At 56.8% G+C, this 20,504-nt stretch overlaps 1 protein-coding gene across 2 annotated transcripts in view; it reads right to left on the bottom strand.

Annotated features, from left to right (window-relative positions):
• Positions 1-6,465: 6,465 nt before the first annotated feature.
• The window catches only part of JADE2 (jade family PHD finger 2), an 82,243-nt gene continuing 68,204 nt past the window's right edge, over positions 6,466-20,504 (bottom strand). Inside the window, exons 10-12 of one of the 2 annotated variants that reach the window (XM_075441591.1) lie at positions 16,420-16,537; positions 12,108-12,236; positions 6,466-9,806 (exon numbers count right to left, since the gene is read on the bottom strand). In XM_075441591.1, coding sequence (XP_075297706.1) covers positions 8,932-9,806; positions 12,108-12,236; positions 16,420-16,537 — 1,122 coding nt within the window. In that variant the 3' untranslated portion in view covers positions 6,466-8,931. The remainder of the gene's footprint in view (positions 9,807-12,107; positions 12,237-16,419; positions 16,538-20,504) is intronic. The other variant, XM_075441592.1, reaches the window with a different exon arrangement.

The raw sequence follows: 20,504 nt of genomic DNA, 5'->3' as shown, positions 1-20,504 counted from the left end.
CATAAAAGCAGCCAGGCCCAAGCTGGAATTTGGAAAAGAAAGAGTCCCTGCTGCAATTAATGCGAGCGTTGTGCCCCTCCACCTTGGCTTGTGCGCGGTCCCCGAGGAGCCGGGCTCGGCTTGCAGCGGGACGGGGCCGTCCGTCGGCAATGGGCTCCCCCGAGGGTGCCGCGTCCCGGTGTCGGGCGCGTTGGCCTCGTCCTTCCGCGCCCCGGAGGGAGAGTGGAGCTGCTGGCAGAAAGGAAGCGGGGGAAAAAAAATATCTGTTGATTTATCCAGGCCATTTGCCCCGCAATGAAGGGACAAAGATTTTTCAGCATCTTGTCCGGACTCTGTTTCCATTTTGCAGAATCTCAGGGCGTTGGGTGTTTCTGCCAGGAGCTGCAGGATACGTCCACCCAGCCCTGAGCTCCCCTGCTCTGCACACCCTCCTCCCGTCCAAAGCAACCATCCTGCTGAAGTTTACAGCCTCCAAAGTCCATTCACTTCTTGCTTTTGAAGCACTTTGGCTAAAATTTGCCTTCTCTTTGAAGAAACTCAGAGAAAACCCCGTGGAAGCTGAGCAGTCCGCCATTACCCTCCTGCTCCTCACCACCAAGCCCAAGCGCGGCCGTGCAAGCAGAGCTGCCGGAGGGACGCTGCGGCCCAGACTTTGCTGGGTTTCCTGGCGGTTTGGCGTGTTGTGCCCTGCACTGAGCCGGGTTTTTTTCCAGCTTTCCTGCTGGGACGCTGCCGAGACCCGGAGGGGAGCTGGGCAAGGAGGGCCAGAGCAGTACAAACACCCACAGCCAACCTTTTTTTTTTTTTAATTCCCCTTACAACTGCTCTGCTCGTTACATGGGAAACGATCCTTCGCCTTTTGTCTCCGTGTGGAACAACCCCGATTTCTCGGTGCGGATCTGCCTTGTCCCCGCCTGCGTCCGGCCGGGCAGTGATGCTGCTCAGCTCTGCGCTGCGCCGGAGGGTGCTCTCTGCGGGGCGGATTTAAAAAGCGGATTGGGACCAGCTCATTCCCCACAGGTCCCCTTCAGGGGGACCAGCCCACCCCAGGTCTGTGTGCTGGGCTCTCCGGGCGTCGGGGACCCGCGTGTCCCCCCGGATGGCCTCCGGCTCGAGCTGCCTTCGGGAATGAGTGGCACAACGACTGGCATCCTTGCTGCTATGCTTCATCCCCCAAACTTCGTCACTGTACAGCCGGAGCTGCGAAAATTGCTGATTTCCCTCTTCGAGAAATGCTATATTGATCCTGCTTGCTTATTAAGGGCAGGAATTTATCCCCCGCCTGCCGGTCCCTCCGCGCAGCGTGGGTGTTGTTTGTGGTATCCCATACACCAAACACCTATTTTTAGCCGAGCGCTCTCGGAAGGGGTTTCGGTACCTTGTTTTCCCCAGGGAATTCTCTCGCTCGCAGGGTGCTGCCGGCGGCACTCCAGCCTGCGCGGGTGCATCCCCTCCCGGGGGCAGAGCACGGGGCAGGTCCAGACCCGCGTGGATGGCCCGTGTCCCCCCCAAACAAACACACCATCTCCCTCCTGTGAAGCATTTTCTCTGGAGTTATGGCTGCAGATGTGGTATTTTCCTTTTTGACCTGCCTGCCTCCCAGGAAAAACTCCATTTCATTGCTCAGACGATTTCAAGCTCACTGCCAGGCTGCTAACGACCAAGCCGTAACAGCAATATTTTAACCTCTGTGTTTTCCCCTAGTGCTCGGTGTCAGCTTAAAATATAAGCACAGGCAGTAAGTTATTTTAATCTTTATTACACTGAATGTACAGCAGCTACTCCCGAGCCAAACCAGTGTGTCTGCTCCTCAGCCGAGCGGGTTTGCCTGGGAAACGCCATCCCACCACGCTGGGAAACTCCATCCCACCACGTTGGGAAACTCCATCCCAGCACTGCTCACGTCAGCGGAGCTCACAGACACCCCCAGGGCTCCTTTCTGAGGGCAGCCACTGTGGATAACACCCCAGCACCCGACTTTGGGAGGGGGCTCTATTCCTCCCACCCCCCCTATAAACCAGTTGCCATTTGCACAGTTTATCCCCCTGTACAGACAAGGTCCAGGATCAGCACCCGCAGGAGGCTCTCGTGGGCGAGGGACAGACACAGGCAAAGCCGCGGGCTCACCCTGTGCCCCAAACCCACCCGGCCGGAGGCCCAGGACCTCCCCACCCCGGCTCCGTCTGCAGTGCTGTGTCCAGTGCTGGGCTCCCCAGTTCAAGAAAGATGAGGAGCTACTGGAGAGAGTCCAGTGGAGGGCTACGAGGATGAGGAGGGGACTGGAGCATCTCTCCTACGAGGAGAGGCTGAGGGAGCTGGGCTTGTTCAGCCTGGAGAAGAGAAGGCTGAGAGGGGACCTTAGAAATGCCTCTAAGTATCTGCAGGGTGGGGGTCAGGAGGACGGGGCCAGACTCTGTTCAGTGGTGCCCAGAGACAGGACAAGGGGCAACGGGCACAAACTGAAGCCTGGGAAGTTCCAGCTGAACCCGAGGAAGAACTTCTTCCCTCTGAGGGTGCCGGAGCCCTGGCCCAGGCTGCCCAGGGAGGCTGTGGAGTCTCCTTCTCTGGAGATATTCCAGCCCCGCCTGGCCGCGGTGCTGTGCAGCCTGCTCTGGGTGACCCTGCTTGGGCAGGGGGTTGGGCTGGGTGACCCACAGAGGGCCCTGCCAACCCCCACCATGCTGGGATTCTGTGATTGCAGCAGCAGCGAGAGCTGCCCACCACCACCAGCTGCCCCACCTCATCGCTCCCGCGTCCCCACGCTATTCCTCCACGGTGAAAAGGCGCCTGGTTGAAGCCCCCGCGTCGCACACACGGGTCTGTTTTTAACTTGTGCATTAAACGAGCAGGGAATGAGTTTGTCAAGAGGAGTGGGGGCCGCGCAAGGCGTCAAGGCAGCGGCAGTGCTTGTGAAACCCGGCCGGTTCAGCCAGGGTCGGCGTTGGCTGGAGTGGGATTTTTCCCTTGTTTTGTGGGTTAGTCATAGGTTTATTTTTTTTTAGAGATTGTTGTGTTTTTTTTTTTTAATTGTTCATCTGTTGCAATCACAGCAGACACATCATTTCACAGCCCTACATGGAAATCCAAGACCAAGGAACTATTTTTAGCAGGCAAAATATCTCCCCTAAATGTATTAACTTTGGAGGACTAGATATTAAATACACTCTCCTCACATTAGAGGCGTTTACAGAATGCAGAAGCACAGCACCAGTGCTCTTAATGGTTAGGGGAAATTATGTTATGCCACCAGCACTTAATCAAACACAATAAAATGAGATCTTACTGCAGTTCTTTCAGGATAAATTGAAAGGAAATTAAATCATTTTCTCATCCATCACCGATGATTTACTGACACTGGGGCAATTTGCCCCATTAGTATTTATGGTGGCACTTGCAGTCCTTATGCAAAACATACAGGGGAGATCCTAACATATATTTTGCAATTAAACTGAAATGATTCTTTGCCTGCTCGGTCCCCATCGAGGCACTCAGCATCGTCTGTGATGAGGGTACTACGGCAAAGCCTAAGCAGGCAACACAGGGAAACACTATGTGCTATAAATGCCTATAAATACATATATTTTTAATAAGGTGGAACCCTGGTGCCCCAGGGTGGGCTGGGGACAGCGTCCCTGTTCTGTTGGGTGCCGGGAAGAACCGCAGTGAACTTCACGGCTGGCAGCTCAGGGACCGGCGCCGGTGGCCGAAGGCGATGGGCCGTGGGGTGCTGCCCGGGTTTGGGTACCCAGGGCTGGGGTCCTGGCCTCGCAGGGCTCCCCGCTGCGCTTTGCTCCTGCAAAAGCCGGCTGGTGGGGTTAGAAAGTGCTTTCCTAAAAAGAAGGAAGCCACAAATACGGAGCCGAGCTGTTTGGTGGGTTGGTCTCGTCGTCTTGGTGGTTGTCTCTAACATGGGCTCTCTGGGAAAGGAGGGATGTACAGAGACAACGAAGTCCTTCTAGATACCCCAGATTTTCTTCTCTCTTCCTTTACTCCCAGGCATTTGGGTTCCATTTCCCATGCCCATTCCCACGGTGCATCCAGCCATCTCCGGTCTAACACAGGTGCCAGAGGCTGGGATGCCTCTTCCCAGGAATTTGGCTAGCTCGCTCTCCCGTGAGGCTCGGATATCCTGGACACAAACTCCTTGCCAGTTTGTAAGGACGCTGCCCCACGTCCCCCAGCATCAGACCTCCCAGGGCTGTCCCCCCTCAGACACTTTGGGACTATCCCAGGGCCAGGGGCATCGCCAGGGCTTGAGGGTGGATCAGGGGAGTCGAACCAAAGGGATTTTCTCAAACCAGGAGCACAGCGGGCCGGCCTCGCCCCCTGCTTTATGAAATCAAACTCTTCAATATCTCCCTGCCCAGAACAGGTGAAAAACTTCTTACAAAGACGACTCTCGCTCTGGCTCTGGACAGACGGGTTGACGGATGATGCTGTGGGCATCGCGCCTGCGCCGTGGGGCTCCGTGGACAGGCTGTGAGTTTGAGTTCATCACCGGGGTGCCTCGAGCACTGTGAGCAAGAACGCAGCCGAGTCATGAAACCCTTCGTTGGCAGCAAACCGATCCTTTGCCTTTTCATTTCAGAGCAAAACATACAGCCATGAAGGTGGATTTCCTCCTCTCCTTCCCCCGCCTCCCAGAAGACCCACCTCAGATTGATGGCTTGAGCGCCATCTTCTCCATGCACTGTGATTTCCCCCATTAGTCACTTTGGTAAATATATTGAACAAAAGATGTCTATTAAATATCTCATTTCCCTTCAGCAGCTTGGGCGTTTGGTCAATTTTGCAGAACCCCCCCCACCCCCAACGTGCCGGGACATGCCAAAAGGATGAAAAAGCCGACGGCCAATGATTCCTCGTGACTAATTGCCTGCCCAGATGCTGCTCCTCTCAACCTCCCATCTCCCAGGTGGGAGAGGCCAAGTCTGCAAAACCGGATTTAAATCCCCACAAGCAAGGCGGGTACCTTGAATTACAGAAACTTTCAGGCACGGGGGACTCTGTGAGCCCCCTCTTGCTTGGCCTCTTCCCCTCCAGCTGTGACAGATGTCTCCAGCCGAGCTCCCCAAGGGCTCACTGAGGTCTGGCAATGGAAATGCAAATAAAAATGCAACAGAAATTCAGAAATTTGCTATTCACGGGCAGTCAGCAGGGCCGGCCCAGCTCCGCATCCCCGCGCCCAGAGCTGCATCCCCTGGGATGCTCCGACGGGCGCTCTGCTCCCCGGGTAAATTTGCTCAGCGTGACCTTGCTGACTACACCGACACGGGGGTACACAGAAAACACTGCTTTATTGACTGCATTTGCCAACACATTGAGGAATGCAAAGGGTTTTTTTCATAAGCAATGGGCCGTGGTCCCAATGTGTATTAAAGCATACACTGTATCTAAAGAGGATGGAAATAATGGCAGACAGAGCTATTCCAAGGCAACACAAACAGCATGCATAATACAGTCTCACACAGAACGAGTCTGATAACATTATATTGCTTTAAGGATTAACTAACATGGAAAATGTACAAAAAGGAGAAATAGGTTTTTGCATTAATGAAAAATACATTTTTTCTCTACAAAGGAATTTCTAATACAAGAAAATAAATATTGCAACATAAGCCAAAAATAATTTAAAATTGCTCTTTTCAATATATTTTCAATATTTCTCTTTTATATTAACAAATGGCACATCACGTTCTTTGAAACAAAGAAAACAGAAGGGTTTCTCCTCCTGCGACATTCATATCGTTTCCTGTAACTGATGTGAAGTGGGTCTGGTTTGTGTGTGGAATGGCGCGAACCGCGGGGGGATCCCCTCAAAGAACAACCGAGCCCGGCGCCCTGCGCTGCCGCGGCATCGCCCCGCTGCTCCCGCATCCCGCCCTCGCCCCCGGCCCCGCTCCGCGCCCCGCCTCGGGGCGAGCTGCGTGGCACGGCGGGCATCCGAACCCCGGAAAATCGGTGCAAGCCGAAAACAGAACAAAACGAAAATTTAATTTAAAAATGGGTGCGGGGAAAATGGGTGTGTGGAATCGGAGGTGCCCTCGGGAACCTCCCGCGGGCGTCGGGGCTGACGTTGGGGCTGTGCTCCATGGCCGGGGCGCGACGCTCTTCGCATCCTCACCCGCAGCCGCTGCCGCTTCTCCAAGGAGACGGCTGCTCTTACAGTGCAAATGTCCGTTCCTGCAGTTTATACATCTTAAAAGACAACATTTCTCTACTAAAATAAACCCTTTTATTTTTTTTCTTTCTTTCTATTCGTTTCAAAATACATTTACATCAAAAATATTTCCCTTGTGCATTTTCTCTCCCGAACGCCAGGCTCCCCGGCTCGGCGACGGCAAGGATTCGCCGGGCGGGGGATGCAGCCGCAGCCCTGCCACCCCTCCCCACAGCCCCCTTCCTCCGTGGGTGCCCCTTTTCCCCCTCTCTTATCCCCCCCCACCCCGTTTTACCGTGCCCCACGACCCCCGTTCGCCCTCCCCGCCTCAGCACCATCTCCCGCCGGCCGGCCGACGCTTCGGGAGCGATTGCAGCCGGTTCATTGCCTGGGCTGGCGTGGGGTCGGTTGTTCTTTGAAGTCTCCCCCTTTTCGCTTTCCTGTACTGAGAAGACAAGTAGTGCAGAAGCTGATGAACGGAGCTGTGTACAGTGGGATTTGTGGATTGCTTGGTTTTTTTTAACCATCATTGAGTGAAGCACACGGAAGCAAGATTCATTAAAAGGCAGCATATTGATTATTGTTATGACTCTTATACTAGGATACTGTAGCTAAAGCTAGCAAGGCTGATAAGATAAACTAAGTCCTATTTACTGTATTTAACATTATCTGAACACACTGAGCCTTAATTAATGAGCAGATTTTCATTTCCAACCTCAATGGACGATGCTAATTTCTAACAACGGTGGTTCCCGTTTTGTTGATTTTCTGTTGGTTTTTTGCTTGTGGTTTTTTTCTTTTCCTGCTGATCACTTGTGTCACATCTTTCCCATCCGAGGAAGGTTCCTCCCCAGGCACGGGCAGTCTCAGCCGGGTCAGGGCTGGGCGCTCGGCGTCCGACCCGAAGCCCCCGCCGCTCGCCACGCCTGGGATGAGCAAGGCTGTCATCGCTTCTCTTGGCTGCAATATTCTCGATAATCAGGACTTTGGAAGGCTGAGAAAGGTGATCTACTCTAAAAACATCCACTGAAGGACTCTCGGAGTTTCAAAAGAAAGCTCACAGTGAAATGAGCAAAAAGCATCGGAAATCAAAACGGCGGGATGCGGTCTGGGAGCGGCAGCATCCCTCGGAGCAAGCTTGGAACCTAACGCCGCAGCGGTGTGGTGTGAGTGCGTCTTTAGTCCTTTTGCCGCTGAATTACTTCCAAATTGTTTTCTTCATGACAAGTGTCCGGTTTCTGGCTGTGCTGCTTGACTGTCAAAATATTCTTTGGCATCCACAAGACTACTCGACTGATTGGTTTGACAATTGCAAGGTTTTTTTGTTTAGTGATGGGTTTAACCGGTTGCAGAAGTGTCCCAGGTTTGGTTTGTTTTTTGTTTTTTTGTTTTTTTTTTTTAATTTTTTTTAAACATTTTTTATTTTTAAAAAACAACAACAACAAAAGTTTCAGTGAATTTCTTTTTTTTTTTTTTTTTGTTCCCTGAGCTCACACTGGGGTCACTCCAATAAAACACGTAGCACGACTTAACTGTGACCTTTGAAGCCAAAACCGAAGTAATGGTGCAATTAAGTGCAAAACATGGAAATTCGCCTGACTTGTAGGTAACATGGGCTTTTAAACAACATTTAAGGCTTACTGGGGACATTTTATGCATTAAATTATTGTAATATTTATAATGTCAGCTTCTGTGAATCACCCTCCCACAAGTCAACAGCTTGTACCCAGGACTTTAGGAATAATAATAATAATAAAAAAAAAAGGATGGGGAGGAATAAATTCACGATTTCCATTGTAGCGTTTAGCAGGGAAACAAAACGGTGAAGGCAAGCGTTGCCATCTCCCCTCGCTGACGGCTCCTTTACCCCCGGAGCCGAGCGCTTCGCTGTGCAACGGGGATTCCCACGGCAGCCGGCGGAGAGAACCACGGGCAGGGAAACGCCGCTCGACCTCCCGGCTTCAACCAACCCCGACTCCCCACGGCGTTTTTAAAGGATGTTTTTCTCCTCCGTCCAGCCCCACGGTTCCATTCTCCAGCTTGCTCAGAGCTGATCAAATCGCCTGAGTAAATCAGTTTTTCTAACGACCTCCACGGGGCGGAACCACGGGGCAGGGACGGGGAGAGATGCTGCATCCCGGCCCCTGGACGGATCCCGACCAGATGGAAGCTGAGGGGAAGGAGAATGACCGAGGGTGGTCTTTTTATTTTCCTAAAAATAGAAAGGTAACGTTGCTCCCTTCCACCCCAGCGCTTTCCTCCAACAAGCTTTTTGTGCTTTAGTCATTATTTATTTTAGTATCGCTTATTTTGCTCCCTCGTCTACGCGCGCACAGGCAGGGATTTCCCCTCCCGCAGCTGCCCGCTGCCGTACGTACCCTCCGCTCGCTCCCTGCTCCGGGGGCAACCGTCCCGGGCAGAAATCTGCTCCTCGTTAAATAATGCCCATTAATTAAACTGTCATCCCTGCAGAAAGCACGGGTACCGGCACCCTCCGCCTTCTTGGCACCCTCGATGGACCATGGGTCCTGCCGGGTGCCGGCTCGCGGGGTCCGGCGGGGAGCTGGGGAGGGACCACAACTGTCACGGTCATCGATGTCGGTGAAGCTGAAGCTGTATCTCAGGCGGATAGAGAAGAGAAAGACAACAGTGCCGAAATTCCAACTATATACACATATTAAAAATCCCCCTTGCTAGGATACCAGGCAGAAACTGGACATGGCAGTTGTAACTGGGTTGAGGCCTCGTCGAGCCGGCGCGGTCGGGAGGAGTTAGGATGCCAGGATGCTCATCCTGACGATGTCCTCGCCGGCCGCGTCCAGCTGGCCCCGCTGCGCCCTGCCGCTGTGGGACTCCCCGTCCGAGTCGCTCATCTCTGCGTCGGAGAAGTAGCCGTCCGTCTCGGCGTCGAAACGCCGCAAGGGAGCTGCGCCGGCGCCCTCGGGCTTGGGGGGCTGCGACCTCCGAGTCCCTCGGCTCTCCTTTGGTAATTTGAACCGCACGACGGTTTTGGGGCTACCGACGGAGTCAGGCACTTCGGCCGCGGGGCTGGGCTCCGGCTGAGCGCAGCGCGGCGTCTCCTCCTCCTCACCCTCCTCCTCCTCCTCCTCCTTGCTGACGCAGCCCCTCGCCGCGGCCGGGGGCTGAGGCTCGCCGGCTTTCGGGAGCGAGCCCTTCTTGGCCGCCTTTTTGGCCTCGCCCGTCCCTTTGCGGTCGGGGGGGAGCTTGGCCGCCCCTTTCTCCGACTTGCTGGGTCCGGAATCGGGAGCGCAGGGCTTGCCGGCGTCATCCGACAAGTCGCTGGCGTTGGTAGTCCAGGGCTCCGAGCTCTCCGGGTGGCTCCCACCCACGGCGGGGGGGCTGCTCCTGGGCAGCTTTTTCTTAGTGTTCGTTCTCGTTTTGCTTTTCACTTTCTTTGCGGCCTCGCTCTGCTTGAACGGGGACCTGAGGGAGTGGTCCATCATGAAGCTCAGCAAGGTCTCCTCGTCCTGGAGGAGCTCCTCGGAGAGGCCGGGGGTGCTGTCCTCGTGGTGGGCGTTGTTGAGGGACCACTCGCTCATTGCCATGTTCTCGGCGGTGATCTGGACCGACTGCGCCAGCCAGCTGTTGAAGAAGGTCCCGTCGATGGGGAAGGAGGTTGATAAGCCTGGAAAAAAACAGAAGGGGAAGATTGCCTGAGGAGCCAGAAACAGCCACGCTGCCCTTTGACAACGCCACCAACCTCACCCAAACTCCCCGGCGCTGGAGGAACACTCAGAAGATCAACGGTAACGCGCATCCGGGCACTGAAGAGGGTTTACTCCAGCGCTGATGCTGAACCTGGGGTTCACTGGGGTCACAGCACAACCACCCGTGCGGTCCCCCCTACCCAACACTCCGCGAACCCCCCTGAATCTCAGCAGAGCAGCTTTCTGCAGCGAGGACGCCCAGCCCCAACCCACCCCAGCACGGGTGGAAAGCACCTTCCCGAGCAGAGGCAGCAGGACCACCAGCCCCGGCGTGAGCCTGAACGTTCAGCCACAGCTGCCGGAGCGGGACGCGTGCCCGGGCGAGGGGTGCGGGTTCCCCCGGGGGCAGCAGCCACCGTGCCACCCCGCGCTGCCAACATCCCGGGACCCCCCGAGCCAGGCAGCGGGGTGCTGGGTCTGTGTGCAGGGAGGGAGGAAGGTCTAAGAACACCTCCAAATCCTCTAGAGGCGTGACAGTGAAGAAGAGCAGAGATGCCAGGCTGGCATGGACAAAGCTGAAAAACTTCCTAACAACGATCTCCTAGAGCAGTTTCAGCCCCCGTGACAGAAACACGGGTTCAACGTCAGAGCTGGTTTTATGGACAAAGGAAAAATCAGGTTTGATTTCTCGTTTCAGGTGAGAGCCTTCCTTCCCAGCCACAGAAGAGGGAAAGAGCAGTGGCACTGGCACGGCGACTCACGGCCACGGCGTCTGCCGGTCCCGCTTGCAGCTTCGCGTCACCCGGCGGTCGCAGCGATAGGGGCTGTGACCCCGCATTCCACGCTGCCCGGGCGAGCGACTGCCGCAGGGGACAGAGAAAAACCCCCAGCACGGTGCCAGGGCTGGGGGGGTGGTCAGGCTGGGTCCCCCCTTGGAGGTGACACCGTCGCGGTGGCCGTCCTGCACCTCCTGGCAGGCCACCACAGTCGCTTTGGAGAAGACAGCCCTGGCCCGGGCAGCAGCTCAGTGCAGGGATGAGCTGAGGGCATCGCGCGGTACCCAGGCACCAAGCAGCCCAAGGTCTTGCCAGCAAGGGCGCTGCCAAGGTCGCCTTCCCCCAGCCCCTCTCCCACACCCCCGGCCCCCAGCGATGCTTCAAGCCCTTTATAAAAGCCAGGAGGTTACAAGACCCCGGTGAAGCTTTGGGTTGCCTGGTTTCTCCAGCTCGTAGAAGTGCAGTTTCTCTCAGAGATGTCCCAGCCCTCCATCACTTGATGGAATCTGCCCCAAAAAATCCCAAGTCTCTTTAGCAGAGAACAGCGCAGAGACAAAATGAGCCCAAAAGCCCTGTTTCCAAAGGGGCTCCTGCTAAAACCCAACAGCTTTGAGACGAACAGAAAGCAGCAGAGCTGGGGCGAGCAACGTGCAAAGCAGAGCAAGGCAGGGTGGCCCAGACCCCCAGACCCCCCACAGCAACTCCCAGGAGGGTTTTACAGCACCCCCGGACAGGCTGAGACCCCCCGGGACCGGCGCAGCCCCTGAGCACCCGCGCGGCAGCTGAGCACGCGTGAACTCCTCACCTCCTGCCCCACACGCTGGTGAAGGCGACTCAAAAAACCATACACAGATATCAAGGATCTTGTCAAAAAAGACCTTTTTGTTTGGTTTTTAACCCCCCTCCCCCAGCCTCGTCTGCTGCCAAGGGGGGTAGTTTGCAGCTGATGGGGAAGAGTCGGCGGGAAGAGCTGATGGGTGAAGCACCCGCAGAGCCAGCCTGCATCTCCTCACCCCCCCCAGCAAATTCCAGAGACCGGCCAAGCCTTCTGCCTGCCTCCTGGATGCCCCCGGACCGCCGGCACCACCAGTGTGACCACACGGCCCTGGACAGCACGCGCCGTGAGAAGGCAGAGCACGGGAGGTACGGGGGACGAGCCCTGCCGCGGGGTGGGTAAGTCTGATTTTATCACTGGAAAGCAAAATGGTGCTTCAGCAGCACATCACGGGTTTTGTAACGCGTTCTCCCAGTCCGGGTACAAGCCCTGGGACTGGGGGGGTGGATTTTACACCCCCTGTCCCACCAGGGACCGTGTCTCTGACGTGGTCTCTCCCACAGGACCTCGGTAATTCAGGCTGATGCCCACAAGGGAGAGATGGAAGCAGCTCAGGTGTAACTCCACCACGTGCAGGAGGGAGCAGGGGCTGGGACTCAGCGCTGCTCCCCGAAACAGGGAGACTCCAGCGGCACGGGTCAACTCTGCGCCCATAAAATCAGACTTACCCAGTTGTCCCAACACAGTTTCGTTGACTGATTTCCTTTTCTCTTTCTTCTCGGGACTATTTTTTCTACCATCTCTTCCTTTCCTTCTCGGGTCACTTTTCTTACCCTTTGTCTTCTTCCCAGTTTGTTCTGGCATTTTTTAGAAAAAAAGGAAAACTCCATGTGAGACGGGGCATCAGGGATGCTGCGGCGAGCAAGTTCCCCTGGGCACACCCCTGCGGTGGAGACCCGGACCAGACCTGCAGACAACTCCCAGCCAAAGGGAGAACAACGGCCACTTTTCGGCCAGCTGTAGGCTGAAGTCTCCACAGCTTAAGAAAACTCTGAACCCCGTAGGTTAGATAAAACCTTGGCCGTGAGCTTAGCATGGCTGCAGGAGCCGTCCCACCGAAGGCAGGGGGCTCGCTGGAGCCCCTCCAGCCACCGCCGAGCCCTCCTGGACCAGGGCTTTGGCGCGAGGACCTGTGGGAGCGACCCCAAAGCCTGCTCAGACACCTTCTTGGAGACACAGGGACTGAAAGGAGCAACCCTGAAGCCTGCTCAGACACCTTCTTGGAGACACGGGGACCTCCGCGCCCGGCCGCGTGCCCCCACCACCGACGAGAGCATCTCCGGGAGGCATTCAGAAGCAAGGCACGTTTGACAGCAGCAGTACCGGCAGCGTTTCGAAGCAGACCTTGATTTGATTTGACCTTTCAGTGACAGTAACTGCTCACACTCACGCTGGGCAGGGGTGAGAAAACCCCACAGCTATAAAACTTCAGCAGCGTATCGAACAGCAGTGAGTGGAGCAGGAGAGATGACCAGCATTGCCTACGGGAAGCCAGGGATATAACTCTTAGCTATGTAGACAGATAAAAATCAGTATTTCCTAAACGGCTTTGAACTTCTAGTGGATTTATTCCTCTTGGGTAAAGAGGACAAATACCCTGTAAGAGCACAACTTGTATTGCCAAGCGAAACACTCCACCGGTTTTCACTCCGCTGGGTCACTGCCCCAAGGAAGTCCACGCTAAAACCTCCGTGAATTATCAGAGAGGGGATGGATCTTGCCCTTAAACCAAACCGTGCGTGGCCGAGGGAAGCGGAGCTGAGCCACGCAGCTCTTCAGAGCCCGGCCCACGGGCTGAACCCGCAGACGCTGGGCAGCCATCGGAGCAGCAAGCTGAAGAAACGAATCGGTTTTTTCTTGCTTCACTGGCAGCAGACCCGCGAACGGCCTCGGCAGGAAGGCTGCGGGGCGGACGGGTCACGGGGAGCAACCTCTGCCCTGCCCTTGCTGCGGCAGCGGAAAGGTACTGGGCGAGCTGGGGAGGGAATTCGCACTGCACCTGCCTGGCTCTGGATTAACGGAGGATTTACCCGGGGGGCTTCCAAGCCAGGACCCCCTCCTGACCGAAGGACTCACTGAAAGAAAGAAAAGCAAAAGCAAAACCGGTATTTGCCACGCTTCTGCCAAGTAACTGCAGAAAGGCAGACACGTTTTTCACTTCGCTTACAAAATAAAAATCTAACTTTGTTTAGACAGCACAAGGGGGCTAAAGAGAGACCCGAGCCGTACTTTCTGAAGAGGAACCTGTCAAAACAGCAGCCGTGTTTCAAAGCCAGACAGTGTTTACTTTCCACTCCATGCAAGAAAAATAACAGGAGAGGTGGGTTCATTTTACACAGGCAGTTCTCACTAATTTTATTAAAAATCTCCTGCTTAAATGATCACTTGTCAGCGGGAAAAATAAACCTCTCCAGTTTTGATTTTTATGTGGGAGCCATTCCAAAAAAAACCTGTGCCAAAACCATCTTTGCAATAACCCCAGCAGCTCTCGGTCGGTGACTACCACGACAGCAGCTAAAAACCAGCCTCATCCAGGCCCAACAAGGGAGACTTCTTCCTTTCCCCCAGCAACCCCGGCTACGCAGAGCCGGGAGCGGCGCGGAGGGGATGCTACGGGCACCGTCCCCCCGCCTTCAAACCAGTCAGCGCTCCGTGACGATGGACAACGCAGCAGCCAGGCGCCCACAGCTTGGGTCCCGCCGGGTGCCCAGTATCTTCAGCTCTACACGTCGTCACCCGGCACGGAGGAGGCTCAGCAAACGCGCGGGTGCTGGGAGCACTTGGTAGCGTCGGGGTCTGTAATGGTGCGTGCTGGGGGTGCGGCTGGGATGAGACAGGCAGGAGGCGAAGAGGAAAATCAAGGCGCTGCCGGGCTCGCAGGGCAGCGGGAGGCCACATTTGGGATCGCTGCTTATAGCCTGACGCTGCGTCCCGGCAAGGGAGCTCCCCCTGAGCCGGAGAGACCCTCCGTGCCGATGCCAACAGGCACTCGGGTCCCGAACATCACCCTGGCACGGGACGGACCCTGATGCCCAAACCTCCTGCAGATCCTGCAGCCAAATCCCCGCAGCCGTGCCCTCTCCCCGGCACCGGCGACTGGCAGGAGCCAGGTCCCAGAGGCAGCAGCCCCTGCCCAGGCTCAGCCAAGACCCCGTCCCGGGAGCGGCGAGCAGGGCAGAAAAGCAACGGGCAGACAGGGCAGGGGAGGAGACCGCTTGCACCGAACCGTACGAAGCCGTCCCACAGCTTGAGCCACCCCGCCGCGGGTTTGCCTCTGCTCACTCACCTTCCGGCAGAGCAAACGTCACGCTAACGGCAGCCGGGCTCTTCCCCCAGTACCCACGCTGGCACACGGCGGTGCAGATAGCCCCGACACGGCTCCCCATCGCTGGCCGGCATCCCCCCGGCTCCCCAGCCCTCCCCAGGAGGAGCTGCTGGCTCCCACCACCACACCAGAGCTCCCCAGGGCATTTCGGGGAACACCCCGAGGGCATTTCCAGCCCCGTTTGCGGGGAAGCTGAGCTCCGAACGCCTTCCTGGCAAACCACCCCGCCCCTGTCTCCTCCCGAGAGCTCCGAACGCTAAACCGGGATCACCCAGCTGAACCGCGGAGCACCGCGAGGTCCCCTGCGACCCCTCCGAAACCCGGGGAGCTCGGCAGCGCCAGCGCACGGCATCTGCCCTCGGGATCTGAGTTTGTGGCTCTCACCTTTTCTCCAGCCCGTCATTCCCGAGCCGGGACCTCGCCGCCCCAGCCAGCGGCATCGCTGCCGGGAGCACCATCGGTGCCAGGGAACGGCTCTCGGGGTGTCCCGCCGGTGGGAACAGCCGGGGACACCATCGGTGGTGACCCCCATCGCCGGTTCAGGGAGGGTGTATGGAGCTACAGACTGCTCTGCGTGACAAGGACCGGGATCTGCAGGACCCACATCTCCATGGAGCACGTCCTGGGGTCCTGGCCACCCCCTGCCCCACGCGGACATCGAGAGGAATCTGCGCAGGCTCCAAGTCACAAACACCTCAACACAGACATCTCTCAGCCTCCAGAACTTCAGTCAAAGGAAACTTTTGTGCAGGGAAGCTCAGCCCAGACGGCTCCCGAAGACACCCCAGCCATGTGACGGCTTCCAACACGACTCCAAAGCCGCAAACACAGCGACCGTCGGCAGAGCCTGCCAACGCGCCAGATGCCGCGGCTGGAAAAACCGCTCTGCAGCCACGGGGCTTGGTCTGCCCCGCCGGCGGAGGGGAAAGGAGAATTAAAAAAAGGAGAATTTTGCTTGTGCAGAAGGAGAATAAAAAAAAAAGGGGGGGGGGGGAGAAGGAAACCAACTTTATTTCAGCTCCTTAACAAAAGGTGCCAGAGGCTTCGCCTGCGGCAGGCGCGATGTTGCCCGCTAGCAGGTGTGTGGAGCAGAGAACCGCAGCCGAGCAGAGCTACAGGAGCTCTGCAGGAGTACGAGACATCCCACCAGCAGCTTGACCTTCGGTTCCTGACAGAGCCAGAGGCATCTGCAAAGGGTCCAAAGCGCAGGCTGCTGTCCCGCGCCGGGGAGCCAGCCACCATGCATCAGCCCCAGCGCCAGCAGCCCCCTGCCCAGGGTCTGCCGGCTCCTCCCAGACGGGACACGGCGGCACGGAGCGCTCCATCTCCACGGCAGTCACCGAGACGCTGCCTCGGCATCACCGCCTAACCCAACGCCGGGTCCTTCCGACCGACCGACTCCCGGGGAGAGGGGTCTGGGAAAACAAGGAGCTCCGGCACTCTGGTCACCCAGGGTGTGGCTTTATTCTTCATTCCTGAACAAAACTGGAGATGTGTGAGGTCAGCATATGAACCATGCTCCAGTTAACACCCGCAAGGGAGGGGGCAGCTCTGGTTTCCTCGGGGTGGGGGCTGAGGCTTGGGCTCGGGTCTTTGGCTTCAGAGGACGGCAGGGACAGCGTCTGCGAGAACAAGCTCTGGTAAGCGGTACTGACCTGGGTAAAGATCTTTCTCAATAAGCTTCATCTGGAGATGGAAGATCTGCTCCTGGAGTTTACAAATGGTGTGTTTCATTTTCTCCCGTCTCGTCACCATGTAACAGAGATTTCTAACCTACAGAAACACAAGAAACGGTGTCTGGTTTAGGCAGCGTCAAAGCGGGTCCCCTCAAGCTCTGTTGTTGCTTCTGCAGCCCCGTGATTCGGTCCTCTTCATCTCACCAAAACTCCTGCCAGGGCTCTTTGGGTGCCCCGCGGCTCGAGGCGAGGGCTCCTGAAATCACGGGCAGGGTCTGCCCGTCGTCACCCGCGCTTCGAAGGGCACCAAGGACACAGCAGGCAGGGAGCCCACGGGGCCGGGCGCGCTGCTCGTCTGCTCTGCGTGGTCGGGATGAGCTCTCAGCACTCGCTGCCGCGCAGCCCCCAGCTCCGCCGCTGCGCTGCACGTCAGCGCGGAAAGGGACCCAGACCCACAGACCAGAGCCGGGGACAACAGGTAAATGGTTCTGGGACCTTACCCAGGCAGGGCAACGGCGCTGACGCACAGGCTGTTCTAACCTCCTAATTGTTCACAGACCTGATGAAGAAGTTCCTGTCTCTACAGGATTTGGGAAGTCTCGGAAGGGAAGACGCTGCAGAAGGAGCGTTGTGATCTGGTTACGCGAAGGCGCAGCAGCCGGCCAGAGCCCCGAGCATCAGCCTCAGCCCAGCGGCTGCATCACGCACTGCTCATCACACCTGACACAGAAACCTGCACTAAAAATGCCAAATGCTAGGAGGTGCTTTGGTCCCCTGGGTCCACAGGCCAGTTCTCATCCACAGATCACTCCTTCTGCAGGGAGGCAGCGACCCTGCCCGCAGCCAGTGCAGGGAAAGGGCACAGCTGGGACGGAGCCGCAGGTATGGGGCTACCGATCTGCTGAAGGTCAGAGCCTTCACAAAACTGCCCGCTGCCCTACAGCAAATGCCAGGACAGAGCAGAGCAAACACAGCGAAACACCCAGGCGATGCTGGCGTCTCCCCTCCCCAAACCCGGCCAGCATCCTCCCCTCCGCACGGTTACTCACGCTGGCTCCACACCGACCTGCAAATCACGGGTGCGTTTGGTCCCGGTACAAGAAATGTTCTGAATCGAGCAGGAAGCCCTCAATGCAGACAGCAAAGCACAAGACCTAAACGCTCGCAGCGGCGGTTAAATAAACCCTGCTCGTCACACGGGGCTGAGACAGGGCGACGGCGAGATACCCGCCGGCAGCTGCCTCGCGGTGAGCTGCGGTGCCGTGCTTTTTGCCAGCCCCGCGTACGGGTGGCCGGGGAGCCAGGCTCTGTCACTGGGGGATGACAAGCTGACCACGAGCCAGCAGTGTGACCTGAAGGCCAATGGGATCCTGGGGAGCATCAAGAGAAGTGTGGGCAGCAGGGAGAGGGAGGTTCTCCTCCCCCTCTGCTCTGCCCTGGGGAGGCCCCATCTGCAGTGCTGTGTCCAGTTCCAGGCTCCCCAGTTCAAGAAAGAGGAGGAGCTACTGGAGAGAGTCCAGCGGAGGGCTACGAGGATGGTGAGGGGACTGGAGCATCTCTCCTACGAGGAGAGGCTGAGGGAGCTGGGCTTGTTCAGCCTGGAGAAGAGAAGGCTGCGAGGGGACCTTAGAAATGCCTCTAAATATCTGCAGGGTGGGGGTCAGGAGGACGGGGCCAGACTCTTTCCAGTGGTGCCCAGCGACAGGACAAGGGGCAACGGGCACAAACTGAAGCAGAGGAAGTTCCAGCTGAAGATGAGGAAGAACTTCTTCCCTCTGAGGGTGACGGAGCCCTGGCCCAGGCTGCCCAGGGAGGCTGTGGAGTCTCCTTCTCTGGAGATATTCCAGACCCACCTGGACGCGGTGCTGTGCAGCCTGCTCTGGGTGACCCTGCTTGGGCAGGGGGTTGGGCTGGGTGACCCACAGAGGTCCCTGCCAACCCCTGCCATGCTGGGATTCTGTGACTCTGTGATCCTGACGTCTCCGACTCCTCTTCCTCACCCTCCAAGCCCTTTCTGCAGAGGAAAGCCGGGGAATTTACAGACTCCCCCTGCGGGGTCGGGACCCTTTGTGCCTCTCGCTGCGACGGAGCAAGCCTCGTCCCACGCTTACCAAACGCCTGCCACCAAGGGCTGTGACAGCAGTGGGATGCCCATGGCCTTCCCCTAACGGCATCGGTCCTACCTGAGGACGATTTGGAAAGGCTTAGGAATGCAGGAGAAAAAGCTGCTCTTTTTCTTGTTGATCCCCTAGCTGTAAATAAAAAGCAGGGAGCTGTATGCTGTATATTCTACTATGTTCTCTTATTTTTTTTTGTTCTGGATTGGAGAAAACATCCAACTAAAATTTCTTTATGAGGAAAACAACTGCCTCTGGCAACCCGCACCTCCAAGTGTTTGGTGGTATCTCTCCTCCGTGATTTGATACTCCTGGAGGAAAACATCACTTGTGCTCTGCTTCGAGACTGCTGGTATTTACACACACTTGCACAGTTCAACACCACCCAGCGCTGCTTCCCCAAGCCAAGCTGAGATGCTGGTATGAAAGCCTGGGAACTAGAGCTTTTTGCTAAAGCTCATTTAAACCACCAGTTGGGAGGGGGAAAAAAAAAGGCAAAGATTTAAAAAAAAAAAAAGAAAATGGGGAGACTGTATTAGGATTCCCAGGTGATGGCTTTAATTTGCCGACACCGTGAAGTGTAGAAGTGACGGTGGTTAGGAGACGGCGGAGGGAAACGCCGTCATCCTGGCTGCCCCCGCATCACCTGCCCTGCTGCTGCCGCCTCCCCAGCCCTTGGATCCAGACACCGTTATCAGCCCCTGAATCACAGCCATTCCTGCCAGATGAATCGCTGAAAACACTAAAATAGCAACGTGATGCCCCGTGGGCACCCTCTGCAAGCCGCCCCTCCAGGCTGCTCTTCCCCGAGCCCTATCTGCTGTGACGCCTCGCCGTCTGCAAGCGGAACGGGGCGGCTGCGAGCAGCGCTGGCAGGCAGGATGGGACACCTGGGACGCGCTGGCAGCAGCGGGACGGAAGCCCGTATCGCCCATCCGAGCGCCGGACTTTGATCCGGCCGTGTTTATTGTTCCCCTTCTTGGAAGAAGGGCAAACCAACAGCTCTCGCAGGGCCAGGCAGCGAAACCTGGCAGGGAGCTGCTAAGCAGGGGCTGAACGCTGATGGGGAATGACCCACGAAGCTTGGAGGCAGCTCTGGAAAATGAGAAATCTGGTAAAACCCGTAGTTTTGACATGGAGAAATGTAAGAGAAGCTGCCGCGCCGCATCTTTAGGAGGCATCATTAGCAGGCATGGTGGTGATGGGTTGGACTTGGTGATCTTAGAGGTCTTTTACAACCTCAATGATTCTATGATTCTGTGATTCTATCTTTGAATCAGGCAGCTCCTGGAACAAAGTGCTGTACCTAGAGACGCACAGTGGCTCAGGGCAGCCAGGAACGCCAAGCTGGGAACAAGTGGAAGCAGAGGGAGGTGGAGCAGCCTGGTTCGGATTTACAGTCTAGAGAAGCAAATGGCTTTGGGGCCAAGCTCTTTTCAGTGGTGCCCAGCGACAGGACAAGGGGCAACGGGCACAAACTGAAGCAGAGGAAGTTCCAGCTGAACATGAGGAAGAACTTCTTCCCTCTGAGGGTGACAGAGCCCTGGCCCAGGCTGCCCAGGGAGGCTGTGGAGTCTCCTTCTCTGGAGATATTCAAGACCCACCTGGACAAGGTCCTCCACAACCTACTGTAGGTGACCCTGCTTGGGCAGGGGGTTGGACTGGGTGACCCACAGAGGGCCCTTCCAACCCCTGCCATGCTGGGATTCTGTGATTCTATGAGGAAACAAACGTGAGATGAACTCGTCACCCTCAGATCCGGCACCTGCAGCCTCCAGCTTGGTGCTGGAGACCCACTCACGGTGGCACCAGCCAAGCCCAACACAGAGAAGGGAACATGATGCAGCAAAGGCAGGAGCAAAGGCGGGACAGACTGGCAGAACGATGGCAACGATGTACACAGGGACGAAGGCAAAAGACACCAACGGCTCGAAATCCAACCGCTTT

Source organism: Opisthocomus hoazin, chromosome 22 (assembly GCF_030867145.1).
Source record: "Opisthocomus hoazin isolate bOpiHoa1 chromosome 22, bOpiHoa1.hap1, whole genome shotgun sequence".
In the NCBI taxonomy this organism is placed as follows: domain Eukaryota; kingdom Metazoa; phylum Chordata; class Aves; order Opisthocomiformes; family Opisthocomidae; genus Opisthocomus; species Opisthocomus hoazin.
This window is presented reverse-complemented; position numbering and strand designations above follow the sequence as displayed.